The 17863-nt window shown below is 47.5% G+C and overlaps 1 protein-coding gene across 1 annotated transcript in view; it reads right to left on the reverse strand.

Moving 5' to 3' along the window:
• Window positions 1-17863, reverse strand: part of LOC311100939 (striatin-like) — a 77612-nt gene that overhangs the window by 18190 nt on the left and 41559 nt on the right. Inside the window, exons 2-5 of the mRNA XM_084141915.1 lie at window positions 17624-17727; window positions 14119-14192; window positions 12076-12154; window positions 2410-2586 (exon numbers count right to left, since the gene is read on the reverse strand). Coding sequence (XP_083998041.1) covers window positions 2410-2586; window positions 12076-12154; window positions 14119-14192; window positions 17624-17727 — 434 coding nt within the window. The remainder of the gene's footprint in view (window positions 1-2409; window positions 2587-12075; window positions 12155-14118; window positions 14193-17623; window positions 17728-17863) is intronic.

The raw sequence follows: 17863 nt of genomic DNA on the forward strand, positions 1-17863 counted from the left end.
AAGACAGTGACTCACTCTGCCAGAGGCAACATGGACCTAGTTGTCCTAACATTATCAAGACAGTGACTCACTCTGCCAGAGGCAACATGGACCTGGTTGTCCTAACATTATCAAGACAGTGACTCACTCTGTGATACCCATGGTATATTGTCTGATACAGGTACACAGCTGGCATCCAGGACCCAAACTACCCAGATGTAAACAATGAGCAGGTTGGGGCTGGCCTGATCCACCATCTTACATACAGTGAGGGAAAAAAGTATTTGATCCCCTGCTGATTTTGTACGTTTGTCCACTGACAAAGAAATTATCAGTCTATAATTTTAATGGTAGGTTTATTTGAACAGTGAGAGACAGAATAACAACAAAAAATCCAGAAAAACGCATGTCAAAAATGTTATAAATTGATTTGCATATTAATGAGGGAAATAAGTATTTGACCCCTCTGCAAAACATGACTTAGTACTTGGTGGCAAAACCCTTGTTGGCAATCACAGAGGTCAGACGTTTCTTGTAGTTGGCCACCAGGTTTGCACACATCTCAGGTGGGATTTTGTCCCACTCCTCTTTGCAGATCTTCTCCAAGTCATTAAGGTTTTGAGGCTGACGTTTGGCAACTCGAACCTTCAGCTCCCTCCACAGATTTTCTATGGGATTAAGGTCTGGAGACTGGCTAGGCCACTCCAGGACCTTAATGTGCTTCTTCTTGAGCCACTACTTTGTTGCCTTGGCCATGTGTTTTGGGTCATTGTCATGCTGGAATAACCATGCACGACCCATTTTCAATGCCCTGGCTGAGGGAAGGAGGTTCTCTAATAAGATTTGACGGTACATGGCCCCGTCCATCGTCCCTTTGATGCGGTGAAGTTGTCCTGTCCCCTTAGCAGAAAAACACCCCCAAAGCATAATGTTTCCACCTCCATGTTTGACGGTGGGGATGGTGTTCTTGGGGTCATAGGCAGCATTCCTCCTCCTCCAAAGTTGAGTTGAGTTGATGCCAAAGAGCTCCATTTTGGTCTCATCTGACCACAACACTTTCACCCAGTTCTCCTCTGAATCATTCAGATGTTCATTGGCAAACTTCAGACGGACCTGTATATGTGCTTTCTTGAGCAGGGGGACCTTGTGGGCGCTGCAGGATTTCAGTCCTTCACGGCGTAGTGTGTTACCAATTGTTTTCTTGGTGACTATGGTCCCAGCTGCCTTGATATCATTAACAAGATCCTCCCGTGTAGTTCTGGGCTGATTCCTCACCGTTCTCATGATCATTGCAACTCCACAAGGTGAGATCTTGCATGGAGCCCCAGGCCGAGGGAGACTGACAGTTATTTTGTGTTTCTTCCATTTGCGAATAATCACACCAACTTTTGTCACATTTTTTACATTTACATTTTAGTCATTTAGCAGACGCTCTTATCCAGAGCGACTTACAGTTAGTGAATACATATTTTTTTATACTGGCCCCCCGTGGGAATCGAACCCACAACCCTGGCGTTGCAAACGCCATGCTCTATCAACTGAGCTACATCCCTGCCGGCCATTCCCTCCCCTACCCTGGACGACGCTGGGCCAATTGTGCGCCGCCCATGAGTCTCCCGGTCGCGGCCGGCTGCGACAGAGCCTGGATTCGAACCAGGATCTCTAGTGGCACAGTTAGCACTGCGATGCAGTGCCTTAGACCACTGCGCCACTCAGGAGACAGTCACCTTCTCACCAAGCTGCTTGGCGATGGTCTTGTAGCCCATTCCAGCCTTGTGTAGGTCTACAATCTTGTCCCTGACATCCTTGGAGAGCTCTTTGGTCTTGGCCATGGTGGAGAGCTTGGAATCTGATTGATTGATGGCTTCTGTGGACAGGTGTCTTTTATACAGGTAACAAGCTGAGATTAGGAGCACTCCCTTTAAGAGTGTGCTCCTAATCTCAGCTCATTACCTGTTTAAAAGACACCTGGGAGCCAGAAATCTTTCTGATTGAGAGGGGGTCAAATACGTATTTGTGGTCCTCTGTAGCTCAGCTGGTAGAGCACGGCGCTTATAACGCCAAGGTAGTGGGTTCGATCCCCGGGACCACCCATACACAAAAAAAAAAATGTATGCACGCATGACTGTAAGTCGCTTTGGATAAAAGCGTCTGCTAAATGGCATATTATTATTTATTATTATTATTTCCCTCATTAAAATGCAACTCAGTTAATAACATTTTTGACATGTGTTTTTCTGGATTTTTTTGTTGTTATTCTGTCTCTCACTGTTCAAATAAACCTACCATTAAAATTATAGACTGATCATGTCTTTGTCAGTGGGCAAACGTACAAAATCAGCAGGGGATCAAATACTTTTTTGTGGGGGGCACCATCCTGTGGGGGGCACCATCCTGTGTGTGTATTGACAGTGAGGTGTGTTAACTTACCCTCCTCTGGTGCCCGTGCCTTTAGGTGAGGTGTCTGTTCCGTTGACCAGAGGGGGCTCGTTGGCTGTCCTCTCCCCAGGTCTCCCCCCTCCGTCTCCAGCCAGACCCAGCAGGGCTTGCACCCTTCGAGACTTCACATCCAGGATGGTGTCTGTGTAGCCTACCTCCTGAAGATACCTGGAGTAGAGCGAGATAGAAAGTAGACCGGATGTGAGTGTTTTTAGATTAGAAGGAGCTTGTCCCTACGGCTCCCATTACAGCCAGTTGAGTCAGGCTGCTGTTTGGATCAATTAACAACATCACACAGGAGTGGAAACTTAGGGTCAGATATAGTAAAGATATCCTTTAAATCACAGAAGAAGTGATGTGTCAGGACAAACTAACGGTTATTTATATTTATAGACAGACAGACAGACAGACAGACAGACAGGCAGGCAGGCAGGCAGACAGACAGACAGGCAGACAGACAGACAGGCAGGCAGGCAGGCAGGCAGGCAGGCAGGCAGGCAGCATCATTACACTGGTGTCCTCTAACGCATAATGATCAATGTCAACTATGTTAAAGACAGCTGGTACACTGACACTCTGTAATGATCAATGTCAACTATGTTAAAGACAGCTGGTATACTGACACTCTGTAATGATCAATGTCAACTATGTTAAAGACAGCTGGTATACTGACACTCTGTAATGATCAATGTCAACTATGTTAAAGACAGCTGGTACACTGACACTCTGTAATGATCAATGTCAACTATGCTAAAGACAGCTGGTACACTGACACTCTGTAATGATCAATGTCAACTATGCTAAAGACAGCTGGTATACTGACACTCTGTAATGATCAATGTCAACTGTGGACCTCTGTAGATCAATTGGTAGAGCATGGCACTTGTAACGCCAGGGTAGTGGGTTCGATCCCCGGGACCACCCATACGTAAAAATGTATGCACACATGACTGTAAGTCGCTTTGGATAAAAGCATCTGCTAAATGGCATATTAAATTAAAATTATATTATTAAAGACAACTGGTACACTGACACTCTGTAATGATCAATGTCAACTATGTTAAAGACAGCTGGTACACTGACACTGTAATGATCAATGTCAACTATGTTAAAGACAGCTGGTATACTGACACTCTGTAATGATCAATGTCTACTATGTTAAAGACAGCTGGTCCACTGACACTCTGTAATGTCAACTATGTTAAAGACAGCTTGTACACTGACACTCTGTAATGATCAATGTCAACTATGTTAAAGACAGCTGGTACACTGACACTCTGTAATGATCAATGTCAACTATGTTAAAGACAGCTGGTACACTGACACTCTGTAATGATCAATGTCAACTATGTTAAAGACAGCTGGTACACTGACACTCTGTAATGATCAATGTCAACTATGTTAAAGACAGCTGGTACACTGACACTCTGTAATGATCAATGTCAACTATGTTAAAGACAGCTGGTACACTGACACTCTGTAATGATCAATGTCAACTATGTTAAAGACAGCTGGTACACTGACACTCTGTAATGATCAATGTCAACTATGTTAAAGACAGCTGGTATACTGACACTCTGTAATGATCAATGTCTACTATGTTAAAGACAGCTGGTCCACTGACACTCTGTTATGTCAACTATGTTAAAGACAGCTTGTACACTGACACTCTGTAATGATCAAGGTCAACTATGTTAAAGACAGCTGGTACACTGACACTCTGTAATAATCAATGTCAACTATGTTAAAGACAGCTGGTACACTGACACTCTGTAATAATCAATGTCAACTATGTTAAAGACAGCTGGTACACTGACACTCTGTAATAATCAATGTCAACTATGTTAAAGACAGCTGGTACACTGACACTCTGTAATAATCAATGTCAACTATGTTAAAGACAGCTGGTACACTGACACTCTGTAATAATCAATGTCAACTATGTTAAAGACAGCTGGTACACTGACACTCTGTAATAATCAATGTCAACTATGTTAAAGACAGCTGGTACACTGACACTCTGTAATGTGATACAACAGTAACAACAGTGCTAGACCTGCCAGCCTGCCTGCCTGCCTGTCTGTCTCTGCCTGCCTGCCTGCCTGCCTGCCTGCCTGCTCTTTGTCTGGCACCTCTCAGACAAAGAGTCGGAGTCTGGCACTGCCATGCAGACCACACACTGACCAGTCTTTAAAGCCTACTGTTTTGACTGGGGCCCTAATGGTCAAACCCAGCATCGTCCGGGGTTGGCCGGTGTAGGCCGTCATTGTAAATAAGAAATTGTTCTTAACTGACTTGCCTGGTTAAATAAAGGTAAAATGAATCAAAATAAATAATGGTAAAGCTTCAAAGGGGAAAACGCCTCTCTGTAGGGGGGTCATGATGTCCTCTGTAGAGTTGGGCTGTAACTCGGGATTTAGCAGCCTGCCTGTATATTCCCTAGTTGTGTTGGGGCCATGTCAATATAATCCATCACAATAAAATAACAGTACAGAAACTCACTGTCTGGGGAGCTGACGGCCTTGTTTCCAGGGTTAGGGTTAGGGTTAGGGGTATGGTATAGTAACTCACTGTCTGGGGAGCTGACTGCCTTGTTTCCAGGGTTAGGGTTAGGGGTATGGTATAGTAACTCACTGTCTGGGGAGCTGACTGCCTTGTTTCCAGGGTTAGGGTTAGGGGTATGGTATAGTAACTCACTGTCTGGGGAGCTGACTGCCTTGTTTCCAGGGTTAGGGTTAGGGGTATGGTATAGTAACTCACTGTCTGGGGAGCTGACTGCCTTGTTTCCAGGGTTAGGGTTAGGGTTAGGGGTATGGTATAGTAACTCACTGTCTGGGGAGCTGACTGCCTTGTTTCCAGGGTTAGGGTTAGGGGTATGGTATAGTAACTCACTGTCTGGGGAGCTGACTGCCTTGTTTCCAGGGTTAGGGTTAGGGGTATGGTATAGTAACTCACTGTCTGGGGAGCTGACTGCCTTGTTTCCAGGGTTAGGGTTAGGGTTAGGGGTATGGTATAGTAACTCACTGTCTGGGGAGCTGACTGCCTTGTTTCCAGGGTTAGGGTTAGGGGTATGGTATAGTAACTCACTGTCTGGGGAGCTGACTGCCTTGTTTCCAGGGTTAGGGTTAGGGGTATGGTATAGTAACTCACTGTCTGGGGAGCTGACTGCCTTGTTTCCAGGGTTAGGGTTAGGGGTATGGTATAGTAACTCACTGTCTGGGGAGCTGACTGCCTTGTTTCCAGGGTTAGGGTTAGGGGTATGGTATAGTAACTCACTGTCTGGGGAGCTGACTGCCTTGTTTCCAGGGTTAGGGTTAGGGTTAGGGGTATGGTATAGTAACTCACTGTCTGGGGAGCTGACTGCCTTGTTTCCAGGGTTAGGGTTAGGGTTAGGGGTATGGTATAGTAACTCACTGTCTGGGGAGCTGACTGCCTTGTTTCCAGGGTTAGGGTTAGGGGTATGGTATAGTAACTCACTGTCTGGGGAGCTGACTGCCTTGTTTCCAGGGTTAGGGTTAGGGGTATGGTATAGTAACTCACTGTCTGGGGAGCTGACTGCCTTGTTTCCAGGGTTAGGGTTAGGGTTAGGGGTATGGTATAGTAACTCACTGTCTGGGGAGCTGACTGCCTTGTTTCCAGGGTTAGGGTTAGGGGTATGGTATAGTAACTCACTGTCTGGGGAGCTGACTGCCTTGTTTCCAGGGTTAGGGTTAGGGGTATGGTATAGTAACTCACTGTCTGGGGAGCTGACTGCCTTGTTTCCAGGGTTAGGGTTAGGGGTATGGTATAGTAACTCACTGTCTGGGGAGCCGACTGCCTTGTTTCCAGGGTTAGGGTTAGGGGTATGGTATAGTAACTCACTGTCTGGGGAGCTGACTGCCTTGTTTCCAGGGTTAGGGTTAGGGGTATGGTATATTAACTCACTGTCTGGGGAGCTGACTGCCTTGTTTCCAGGGTTAGGGTTAGGGTTAGGGGTATGGTATAGTAACTCACTGTCTGGGGAGCTGACTGCCTTGTTTCCAGGGTTAGGGTTAGGGGTATGGTATAGTAACTCACTGTCTGGGGAGCTGACTGCCTTGTTTCCAGGGTTAGGGTTAGGGGTATGGTATAGTAACTCACTGTCTGGGGAGCTGACTGCCTTGTTTCCAGGGTTAGGGTTAGGGTTAGGGGTATGGTATAGTAACTCACTGTCTGGGGAGCTGACTGCCTTGTTTCCAGGGTTAGGGTTAGGGGTATGGTATAGTAACTCACTGTCTGGGGAGCTGACTGCCTTGTTTCCAGGGTTAGGGTTAGGGGTATGGTATAGTAACTCACTGTCTGGGGAGCTGACTGCCTTGTTTCCAGGGTTAGGGTTAGGGTTAGGGGTATGGTATAGTAACTCACTGTCTGGGGAGCTGACTGCCTTGTTTCCAGGGTTAGGGTTAGGGGTATGGTATAGTAACTCACTGTCTGGGGAGCTGACTGCCTTGTTTCCAGGGTTAGGGTTAGGGTTAGGGGTATGGTATAGTAACTCACTGTCTGGGGAGCTGACTGCCTTGTTTCCAGGGTTAGGGTTAGGGGTATGGTATAGTAACTCACTGTCTGGGGAGCTGACGGCCTTGTTTCCAGGGTTAGGGTTAGGGTTATGGTATAGTAACTCACTGTCTGGGGAGCTGACTGCCTTGTTTCCAGGGTTAGGGTTAGGGGTATGGTATAGTAACTCACTGTCTGGGGAGCTGACTGCCTTGTTTCCAGGGTTAGGGTTAGGGTTAGGGGTATGGTATAGTAACTCACTGTCTGGGGAGCTGACTGCCTTGTTTCCAGGGTTAGGGTTAGGGGTATGGTATAGTAACTCACTGTCTGGGGAGCTGACTGCCTTGTTTCCAGGGTTAGGGTTAGGGGTATGGTATAGTAACTCACTGTCTGGGGAGCTGACTGCCTTGTTTCCAGGGTTAGGGTTAGGGGTATGGTATAGTAACTCACTGTCTGGGGAGCTGACTGCCTTGTTTCCAGGGTTAGGGTTAGGGGTATGGTATAGTAACTCACTGTCTGGGGAGCTGACTGCCTTGTTTCCAGGGTTAGGGTTAGGGGTATGGTATAGTAACTCACTGTCTGGGGAGCTGACTGCCTTGTTTCCAGGGTTAGGGTTAGGGTTAGGGGTATGGTATAGTAACTCACTGTCTGGGGAGCTGACTGCCTTGTTTCCAGGGTTAGGGTTAGGGGTATGGTATAGTAACTCACTGTCTGGGGAGCTGACTGCCTTGTTTCCAGGGTTAGGGTTAGGGTTAGGGGTATGGTATAGTAACTCACTGTCTGGGGAGCTGACTGCCTTGTTTCCAGGGTTAGGGTTAGGGGTATGGTATAGTAACTCACTGTCTGGGGAGCTGACTGCCTTGTTTCCAGGGTTAGGGTTAGGGGTATGGTATAGTAACTCACTGTCTGGGGAGCTGACTGCCTTGTTTCCAGGGTTAGGGTTAGGGGTATGGTATAGTAACTCACTGTCTGGGGAGCTGACTGCCTTGTTTCCAGGGTTAGGGTTAGGGGTATGGTATAGTAACTCACTGTCTGGGGAGCTGACTGCCTTGTTTCCAGGGTTAGGGTTAGGGGTATGGTATAGTAACTCACTGTCTGGGGAGCTGACTGCCTTGTTTCCAGGGTTAGGGTTAGGGGTATGGTATAGTAACTCACTGTCTGGGGAGCTGACTGCCTTGTTTCCAGGGTTAGGGTTAGGGGTATGGTATAGTAACTCACTGTCTGGGGAGCTGACTGCCTTGTTTCCAGGGTTAGGGTTAGGGGTATGGTATAGTAACTCACTGTCTGGGGAGCTGACTGCCTTGTTTCCAGGGTTAGGGTTAGGGGTATGGTATAGTAACTCACTGTCTGGGGAGCTGACTGCCTTGTTTCCAGGGTTAGGGTTAGGGTTAGGGGTATGGTATAGTAACTCACTGTCTGGGGAGCTGACTGCCTTGTTTCCAGGGTTAGGGTTAGGGGTATGGTATAGTAACTCACTGTCTGGGGAGCTGACTGCCTTGTTTCCAGGGTTAGGGTTAGGGTTAGGGGTATGGTATAGTAACTCACTGTCTGGGGAGCTGACTGCCTTGTTTCCAGGGTTAGGGTTAGGGTTAGGGGTATGGTATAGTAACTCACTGTCTGGGGAGCTGACTGCCTTGTTTCCAGGGTTAGGGTTAGGGTTAGGGGTATGGTATAGTAACTCACTGTCTGGGGAGCTGACTGCCTTGTTTCCAGGGTTAGGGTTAGGGGTATGGTATAGTAACTCACTGTCTGGGGAGCTGACTGCCTTGTTTCCAGGGTTAGGGTTAGGGGTATGGTATAGTAACTCACTGTCTGGGGAGCTGACTGCCTTGTTTCCAGGGTTAGGGTTAGGGGTATGGTATAGTAACTCACTGTCTGGGGAGCTGACTGCCTTGTTTCCAGGGTTAGGGTTAGGGGTATGGTATAGTAACTCACTGTCTGGGGAGCTGACTGCCTTGTTTCCAGGGTTAGGGTTAGGGGTATGGTATAGTAACTCACTGTCTGGGGAGCTGACTGCCTTGTTTCCAGGGTTAGGGTTAGGGGTATGGTATAGTAACTCACTGTCTGGGGAGCTGACTGCCTTGTTTCCAGGGTTAGGGTTAGGGGTATGGTATAGTAACTCACTGTCTGGGGAGCTGACTGCCTTGTTTCCAGGGTTAGGGTTAGGGGTATGGTATAGTAACTCACTGTCTGGGGAGCTGACTGCCTTGTTTCCAGGGTTAGGGTTAGGGGTATGGTATAGTAACTCACTGTCTGGGGAGCTGACTGCCTTGTTTCCAGGGTTAGGGTTAGGGGTATGGTATAGTAACTCACTGTCTGGGGAGCTGACTGCCTTGTTTCCAGGGTTAGGGTTAGGGGTATGGTATAGTAACTCACTGTCTGGGGAGCTGACTGCCTTGTTTCCAGGGTTAGGGTTAGGGGTATGGTATAGTAACTCACTGTCTGGGGAGCTGACTGCCTTGTTTCCAGGGTTAGGGTTAGGGGTATGGTATAGTAACTCACTGTCTGGGGAGCTGACTGCCTTGTTTCCAGGGTTAGGGTTAGGGTTAGGGGTATGGTATAGTAACTCACTGTCTGGGGAGCTGACTGCCTTGTTTCCAGGGTTAGGGTTAGGGGTATGGTATAGTAACTCACTGTCTGGGGAGCTGACTGCCTTGTTTCCAGGGTTAGGGTTAGGGGTATGGTATAGTAACTCACTGTCTGGGGAGCTGACTGCCTTGTTTCCAGGGTTAGGGTTAGGGGTATGGTATAGTAACTCACTGTCTGGGTAGCTGACTGCCTTGTTTCCAGGGTTAGGGTTAGGGGTATGGTATAGTAACTCACTGTCTGGGGAGCTGACTGCCTTGTTTCCAGGGTTAGGGTTAGGGTTAGGGGTATGGTATAGTAACTCACTGTCTGGGGAGCTGACTGCCTTGTTTCCAGGGTTAGGGTTAGGGGTATGGTATAGTAACTCACTGTCTGGGGAGCTGACTGCCTTGTTTCCAGGGTTAGGGTTAGGGGTATGGTATAGTAACTCACTGTCTGGGGAGCTGACTGCCTTGTTTCCAGGGTTAGGGTTAGGGGTATGGTATAGTAACTCACTGTCTGGGGAGCTGACTGCCTTGTTTCCAGGGTTAGGGTTAGGGGTATGGTATAGTAACTCACTGTCTGGGGAGCTGACTGCCTTGTTTCCAGGGTTAGGGTTAGGGGTATGGTATAGTAACTCACTGTCTGGGGAGCTGACTGCCTTGTTTCCAGGGTTAGGGTTAGGGTTAGGGGTATGGTATAGTAACTCACTGTCTGGGGAGCTGACTGCCTTGTTTCCAGGGTTAGGGTTAGGGGTATGGTATAGTAACTCACTGTCTGGGGAGCTGACTGCCTTGTTTCCAGGGTTAGGGTTAGGGGTATGGTATAGTAACTCACTGTCTGGGGAGCTGACTGCCTTGTTTCCAGGGTTAGGGTTAGGGGTATGGTATAGTAACTCACTGTCTGGGGAGCTGACTGCCTTGTTTCCTGGGTTAGGGTTAGGGGTATGGTATAGTAACTCACTGTCTGGGGAGCTGACTGCCTTGTTTCCAGGGTTAGGGTTAGGGGTATGGTATAGTAACTCACTGTCTGGGGAGCTGACTGCCTTGTTTCCAGGGTTAGGGTTAGGGGTATGGTATAGTAACTCACTGTCTGAGGAGCTGACTGCCTTGTTTCCAGGGTTAGGGTTAGGGGTATGGTATAGTAACTCACTGTCTGGGGAGCTGACTGCCTTGTTTCCAGGGTTAGGGTTAGGGGTATGGTATAGTAACTCACTGTCTGGGGAGCTGACTGCCTTGTTTCCAGGGTTAGGGTTAGGGTTAGGGGTATGGTATAGTAACTCACTGTCTGGGGAGCTGACTGCCTTGTTTCCAGGGTTAGGGTTAGGGTTAGGGGTATGGTATAGTAACTCACTGTCTGGGGAGCTGACTGCCTTGTTATCAGGGTTAGGGTTAGGGGTATGGTATAGTAACTCACTGTCTGGGGAGCTGACTGCCTTGTTTCCAGGGTTAGGGTTAGGGGTATGGTATAGTAACTCACTGTCTGGGGAGCTGACTGCCTTGTTTCCAGGGTTAGGGTTAGGGGTATGGTATAGTAACTCACTGTCTGGGGAGCTGACTGCCTTGTTTCCAGGGTTAGGGTTAGGGGTATGGTATAGTAACTCACTGTCTGGGGAGCTGACTGCCTTGTTTCCAGGGTTAGGGTTAGGGGTATGGTATAGTAACTCACTGTCTGGGGAGCTGACTGCCTTGTTTCCAGGGTTAGGGTTAGGGTTAGGGGTATGGTATAGTAACTCACTGTCTGGGGAGCTGACTGCCTTGTTTCCAGGGTTAGGGTTAGGGTTAGGGGTATGGTATAGTAACTCACTGTCTGGGGAGCTGACTGCCTTGTTTCCAGGGTTAGGGTTAGGGTTAGGGGTATGGTATAGTAACTCACTGTCTGGGGAGCTGACTGCCTTGTTTCCAGGGTTAGGGTTAGGGGTATGGTATAGTAACTCACTGTCTGGGGAGCTGACTGCCTTGTTTCCAGGGTTAGGGTTAGGGGTATGGTATAGTAACTCACTGTCTGGGGAGCTGACTGCCTTGTTTCCAGGGTTAGGGTTAGGGGTATGGTATAGTAACTCACTGTCTGGGGAGCTGACTGCCTTGTTTCCAGGGTTAGGGTTAGGGGTATGGTATAGTAACTCACTGTCTGGGGAGCTGACTGCCTTGTTTCCAGGGTTAGGGTTAGGGGTATGGTATAGTAACTCACTGTCTGAGGAGCTGACTGCCTTGTTTCCAGGGTTAGGGTTAGGGTTAGGGGTATGGTATAGTAACTCACTGTCTGGGGAGCTGACTGCCTTGTTTCCAGGGTTAGGGTTAGGGGTATGGTATAGTAACTCACTGTCTGGGGAGCTGACTGCCTTGTTTCCAGGGTTAGGGTTAGGGGTATGGTATAGTAACTCACTGTCTGGGGAGCTGACTGCCTTGTTTCCAGGGTTAGGGTTAGGGTTAGGGGTATGGTATAGTAACTCACTGTCTGGGGAGCTGACTGCCTTGTTTCCAGGGTTAGGGTTAGGGGTATGGTATAGTAACTCACTGTCTGGGGAGCTGACTGCCTTGTTTCCAGGGTTAGGGTTAGGGGTATGGTATAGTAACTCACTGTCTGAGGAGCTGACGGCCTTGTTTCCAGGACAGCTGGTTGTTCAAGGACCCAGGAGTCTCATTCTCAATCACGTCATCTGGGGACAGAGATGCAGAGAAACTTGCTGAGCAACGACCACAGAAACATGAACCACATTAACCACAATAACCACATTAACCACATTAACCACAGCACCACTCTACAACATGGTCTTATTCTACTTAGAGATCGGTTTTCTCTATGGCTCCTTATCGTGGGTCGTTACAGCTGTGTCATGGTTTATTGACAATCAAGTAGAATCCAGAGAGACTTCTCCATGTAGGAGTACCCTCATTAAGACCCATCAGTAGAAGAAGCAGCAGAACCAAGGTGTTAGCAGCAGAACCAAGGTGTTAGTAGCAGAACCAAGGTGTTCGCAGCAGCAGAACCAAGGTGTTAGCAGCAGAACCAAGGTGTTAGCAGCAGAACCAAGGTGTTAGCAGCAGCAGAACCAAGGTGTTAGCAGCAGAACCAAGGTGTTAGCAGCAGAACCAAGGTGTTAGCAGCAGAACCAAGGTGTTAGTAGCAGAACCAAGGTGTTATCAGCAGAACCAAGGTGTTAGCAGCAGAACCAAGGTGTTAGCAGCAGCAGAACCAAGGTGTTAGCAGCAGAACCAAGGTGTTAGCAGCAGCAGAACCAAGGTGTTAGCAGCAGCAGAACCAAGGTGTTAGCAGCAGAACCAAGGTGTTAGCAGCAGAACCAAGGTGTTAGCAGCAGAACCAAGGTGTTAGCAGCACCAGAACCAAGGTGTTAGCAGCAGCAGAACCAAGGTGTTAGCAGCAGAACCAAGGTGTTAGCAGCAGAACCAAGGTGTTAGCAGCAGAACCAAGGTGTTAGCAGCAGCAAGGTGTTAGCAGAACCAAGGTGTTAGCAGCAGCAGAACCAAGGTGTTAGCAGCAGCAGAACCAAGGTGTTAGCAGCAGCAGAACCAAGGTGTTAGCCGAACCAAGGTGTTAGCAGAACCAAGGTGTTAGCAGCAGAACCAAGGTGTTAGCAGCAGAACCAAGGTGTTAGCAGCAGAACCAAGGTGTTAGCAGCAGAACCAAGGTGTTAGCAGCAGCAAGGTGTTAGCAGCAGCAGAACCAAGGTGTTAGCAGCAGCAGAACCAAGGTCTTAGCAGCAGCAGAACCAAGGTGTTAGCAGCAGCAGAACCAAGGTGTTAGCAGCAGCAGAACCAAGGTGTTAGCAGCAGCAGAACCAAGGTGTTAGCAGCAGCAGAACCAAGGTGTTAGCAGCAGCAGCAGAACCAAGGTGTTAGCAGCAGTAAGTAGGGCTGTGATGGTCATGTCATTTTGGATTATGCTAATTGGCCAGTCAAATTACCGCGGTCACCGTAATAAACGTTTTAATACTAGCATACAGATGAGAAGTCTATGAGGGGGCTGGGTTGTGAGAATGAGCTGAAGGAGAGGCAGGGGAGAGGAGAAGAGAGAGACTGTATTTTAAACTGGGTAATTTGACAGAGGAGAGGAGGAGAGTCTTTAAACTGGGTAATTTGACAGAGGAGAGGAGGAGGAGAAGAGTCTTTAAACTGGGTAATTTGACAGAGGAGAGGAGGAGGAGAAGAGTCTTTAAACTGGGTAATTAAGGAGAGAAAGGAGAGGAGAGAGATGTCTAATTTAGGCATATGAACAGCGGGCAGGTGTGGCACTGGATGCAACACGCAACCCAACACCTCTCCGGTTCATCAACACTTCCAGAGAGCTGGTGCCTTCAATCAACAGAACAGGCTAAGATGAGGAATAATGAGGAGGACACATCCCTAAAGACAGGAGGGAAATCTAACATGGAGGCCAATTATACTGGATTCAACAGGTACACAAACGGAACAGAGGAAATGTGAATACAGAGCGTTGTTATTACATTAGAGTTCTCAGGAAAAGACATCATGAAACTATTGGATAAAACAACACTCAACATGTGTAAAAGCCTACACACAAGACAGGATTCAGGTATGTGAATGCTGCAATCACTATGATCTAGTACTCCCATAGGTAAAGAGGGGTCTGCGTTAGTCCTACCGGAGTCATAGCTGGGAGGTTTCATGTCTCCTTGGTTCAACTCTGTTCCATATCTTAACTTGTGGTACTTGGCCCTGGAAGAAAAAGAAAGAGAGAGAGAGAGAGAGAGAGAGAGAGAGAGAGAGAGAGAGAGAGAGAGAGAGAGAGAGAGAGAGAGAGAGAGAGAGAGAGAGAGAGAGAGAGACAGAGAGAGAGAGAGAGAGAGAGAGAGAGAGAGAGAGAAAGCAGAAACTGTTAAAAGATGCTGAAACATTATCCACACTTCAATCAGGGACATAACTTGGGAACACAGTGTGTGTAGAACCCTAAGGCCATCTTGTTCCCTGGCACTCCTCCCATGGTCTTTCAGAAGCACTCTAAATAACCATCACATTCCTGTCAACTAACCATCACATTCCTGTCAACTAACCATCACATTCCTGTCAACTAACCATCACATTCCTGTTAACCTATAATAGTCTAAGCCCCTGTCTAAGCTGGGGTAAGGGTGGGGGGGGGTGTTCTGCAGGCTGCCTGTATTTATTCCTCATCATTAATGATGTGCTGCAGGCTGCCTGTATTTATTCCTCATCATTAATGATCTGCTGCAGGCTGCCTGTATTTATTCCTCATCATTAATGATGTGCTGCAGGCTGCCTGTATTTATTCCTCATCATTAATGATGTGCTGCAGGCTGCCTGTATTTATTCCTCATCATTAATGATGTGCTGCAGGCTGCCTGTATTTATTCCTCATCATTAATGATGTGCTGCAGGCTGCCTGTATTTATTCCTCATCATTAATGATGTGCTGCAGGCTGCCTGTATTTATTCCTCATCATTAATGATGTGCTGCAGGCTGCCTGTATTTATTCCTCATCATTAATGATGTGCTGCAGGCTGCCTGTATTTATTCCTCATCATTAATGATCTGCTGCAGGCTGCCTGTATTTATTCCTCATCATCATTAATGATGTTCTGCAGGCTGCCTGTATCCTGTATTTGTCTGTTCATTTCAGTAACACTATTGTCTCCGCCTCTCTGGGAACGGGTTAGGAGCGACACACAGAGATAATGGTGTTAATAATGTTCTGATCTTGTAGGTTTCCCTGGTTGCTTTCATATCTGGGAATAGCAGAAAGCAGGATGTTCCCAATTTAACAGCAATGTGATGGTTATTTAACCCCCTAGTGTCCGTGTCCCGCCAAAATCTAATTAGAATAATAAAACAATCCCCATCTAAATCCGTCAGTTTAAACTAGAGATATGTTGTTGTTGTTGTTTTTGCATTGGATGCGTTTCAATCCACCGCATCTGCCTATGTAACACTTCCGCATCTGCAGTGGAAGGTGACCGAGCTACAGCGGTGTCTGTCGGACCATGAGACATCCCAAAAATCAGTCTTCCCACAAAATCGTGAGTCTCGTCTGAAGTCGTTACAGCCCATCTGCCAACTTCTGTCTGTAGCATCTGAAGAGTTTGGGGCTACACACTAATATGCTTTAGGACGACCACAGGCCTCACAAGACTCATCTGAAGGTCAGTTCAATTTTTTTATTGAAGTGTTTATGGAGACAGTTTAATGCCAAAAATATGGGGTTAAATACATGTCAAAAAAGAATATATATGTTTCCTGATTTTTCTTAGATCTCTCAGATATACAGTAGGATAGACATCAGAACAAACTTCCTTTTGATATATTTGTTGTTCCATGTAGTGAATCTGTTATTCAATGAATTTATTTATCAAATCATTTTTTTATATATTTGATACTTCAAGGGGTCTTAAAATTCAACATAAAATAGCTAAGTGATCCTTGTTATGACCTTCTTAAAACAATTCCGTATAGCTTAGTAGAACCCCCCCCCCCCCCCCCCCGGTTTAGACAGGGCTTAGACTCTGATGGGTTAAATACCTCCCTGTGCAACTGGATCCTGGACTTCCTGACGGGCCGCCCCCCCCAGGTGGTAAGGGTAGGTAACAACACATCTGCCGCGCTGATCCTCAACACGGGGCCCCTCAGGGGTGCGTGCTCAGTCCCCTCCTGTACTCCCTGTTCACCCACGACTGCGTGGCCAAGAACGACTCCAACACCATCATTAAGTTTGCAGACATGACGGTGGAAGGCCTGATCACCGACGATGATAAGACAGCCTACAGGGAGGAGGTGTGGTGCCAGGATAACAACCTCTTCCTCAACAAGACAAAGGAGCTGATCGAGGACTACAGGAAATGGAGGGCCGAGTATGCCCCCATCCACATCGACGGGGCTGTTGTGGAACAGGTCAAGAGCTTTAAGTTCCTCGGTGTCCACATCACTAAGGATCTATCATGGTCCACACACAACACGTTGTGAAGAAGGCACAACAACGCCTCTTTCCCCTCAGGAGGCTAAAAAAGATTCAGCATGGGCCCTCAGATCCTCAAAAAGTCCAACAGCTGCACCATCGAGAGCATCCTGATTGGTTGCATCACCGCCTGGTATGGCAACCGTTTGGCATCCGACCACAAGGCGCTACAGAGGGTAGTGCGTACGGCCCTGTACATCACCGGGACCGAGCTCCCTGCCATCCAGGACCTCTATACCAGGCGGTGAAAGACTCCAGCCACCCAAGTCATATACTGTTCTCTCTGCTACCGCATGGCAAGCGGTACCGATGCACCAAGTCTGGAACCAACAAGACCCTGAAGAGCTTCTACCCTCAAGCTAGAATATTTAGTTAAATAGTTAACCAATAGCTACCCGGAATATCTGCATTGACCCTTTTTGCACTAATCTCTTTTGACTCATCACATACGCTGCTGTTACTGTTTATTATCGATCCTGTTGCCTAGTAACTTTATCCCTACCTATATGTACATAACTACCTCAATGACCTGGTACCCCTGTACATGGACTCAGTACTGGTACCCCATGTATATAGCCAAGTTATCGTTACTCATTGTGGAGTTATTCCTCGTCTTATTTTTTCTGCGATAATTTTTTTTTTCTCTCTCTGCATTGTTGGGATGGACCCGTCAGTTGGCATTTCACTGTTAGTCTACACCTGTTGTTTACATGTGACAAATAAAATTGAATTTGATTTGACTCTGGTCCTCTTAGTGGAAGGACAGGACAGGTGTAGAGACTGGTCCTCACAGTGGAGCGATCTTCCAAGGTAAGACTGACAGAAACCGTTCTAGGAAAGGTCAGCCATCATTAAATCAGACACCATATAGAACAGATCCATCCTTCCACACATCTCTCTTCGTCACCCTGTCATCTCTCTTTGTCACCCTGTCATCTCTCTTCGTCACCCTGTCATCTCTCTTTGTCACCCTGTCATCTCTCTTTGTCACCCTGTCATCTGTCATTGTAGATTTTCTGCTGTGTTAAGTTCCATGGTCATTTGAAGATGTGATGTAGAGACGTCTTTGGCTGTCAGGCCCTCTGTCAATATCAGTGTGGTGAATGAATGTGAAAGGTCATAGGGTCATGTGATGATGCACAGTACACATGCTGTGTGATGTCAGGTGCTGTAACGTACCTGTCCTGTCTGAGGGCGTACTCCAGCATCTTAATCCTCCTCACCAGATCCTTCTTCAGGTTCTCCTGGCCGTTCCTCTCGCCCTGGAGGAACGCTATCTGGGCCTGGGGAGACGCATCACAAATACACACACTATCAACACACTAGGCTTGGGCGGTATGCCGTGTATATACCGTATATAGGGGTATTTGGAAATAGCCACGGGATGGTTTTTCAATACTGTCAATACCGTTGAAACTA

This window comes from Coregonus lavaretus, assembly GCF_964263955.1.
Source record: "Coregonus lavaretus genome assembly, chromosome: 25".
Lineage (NCBI taxonomy): Eukaryota > Metazoa > Chordata > Actinopteri > Salmoniformes > Salmonidae > Coregonus > Coregonus lavaretus.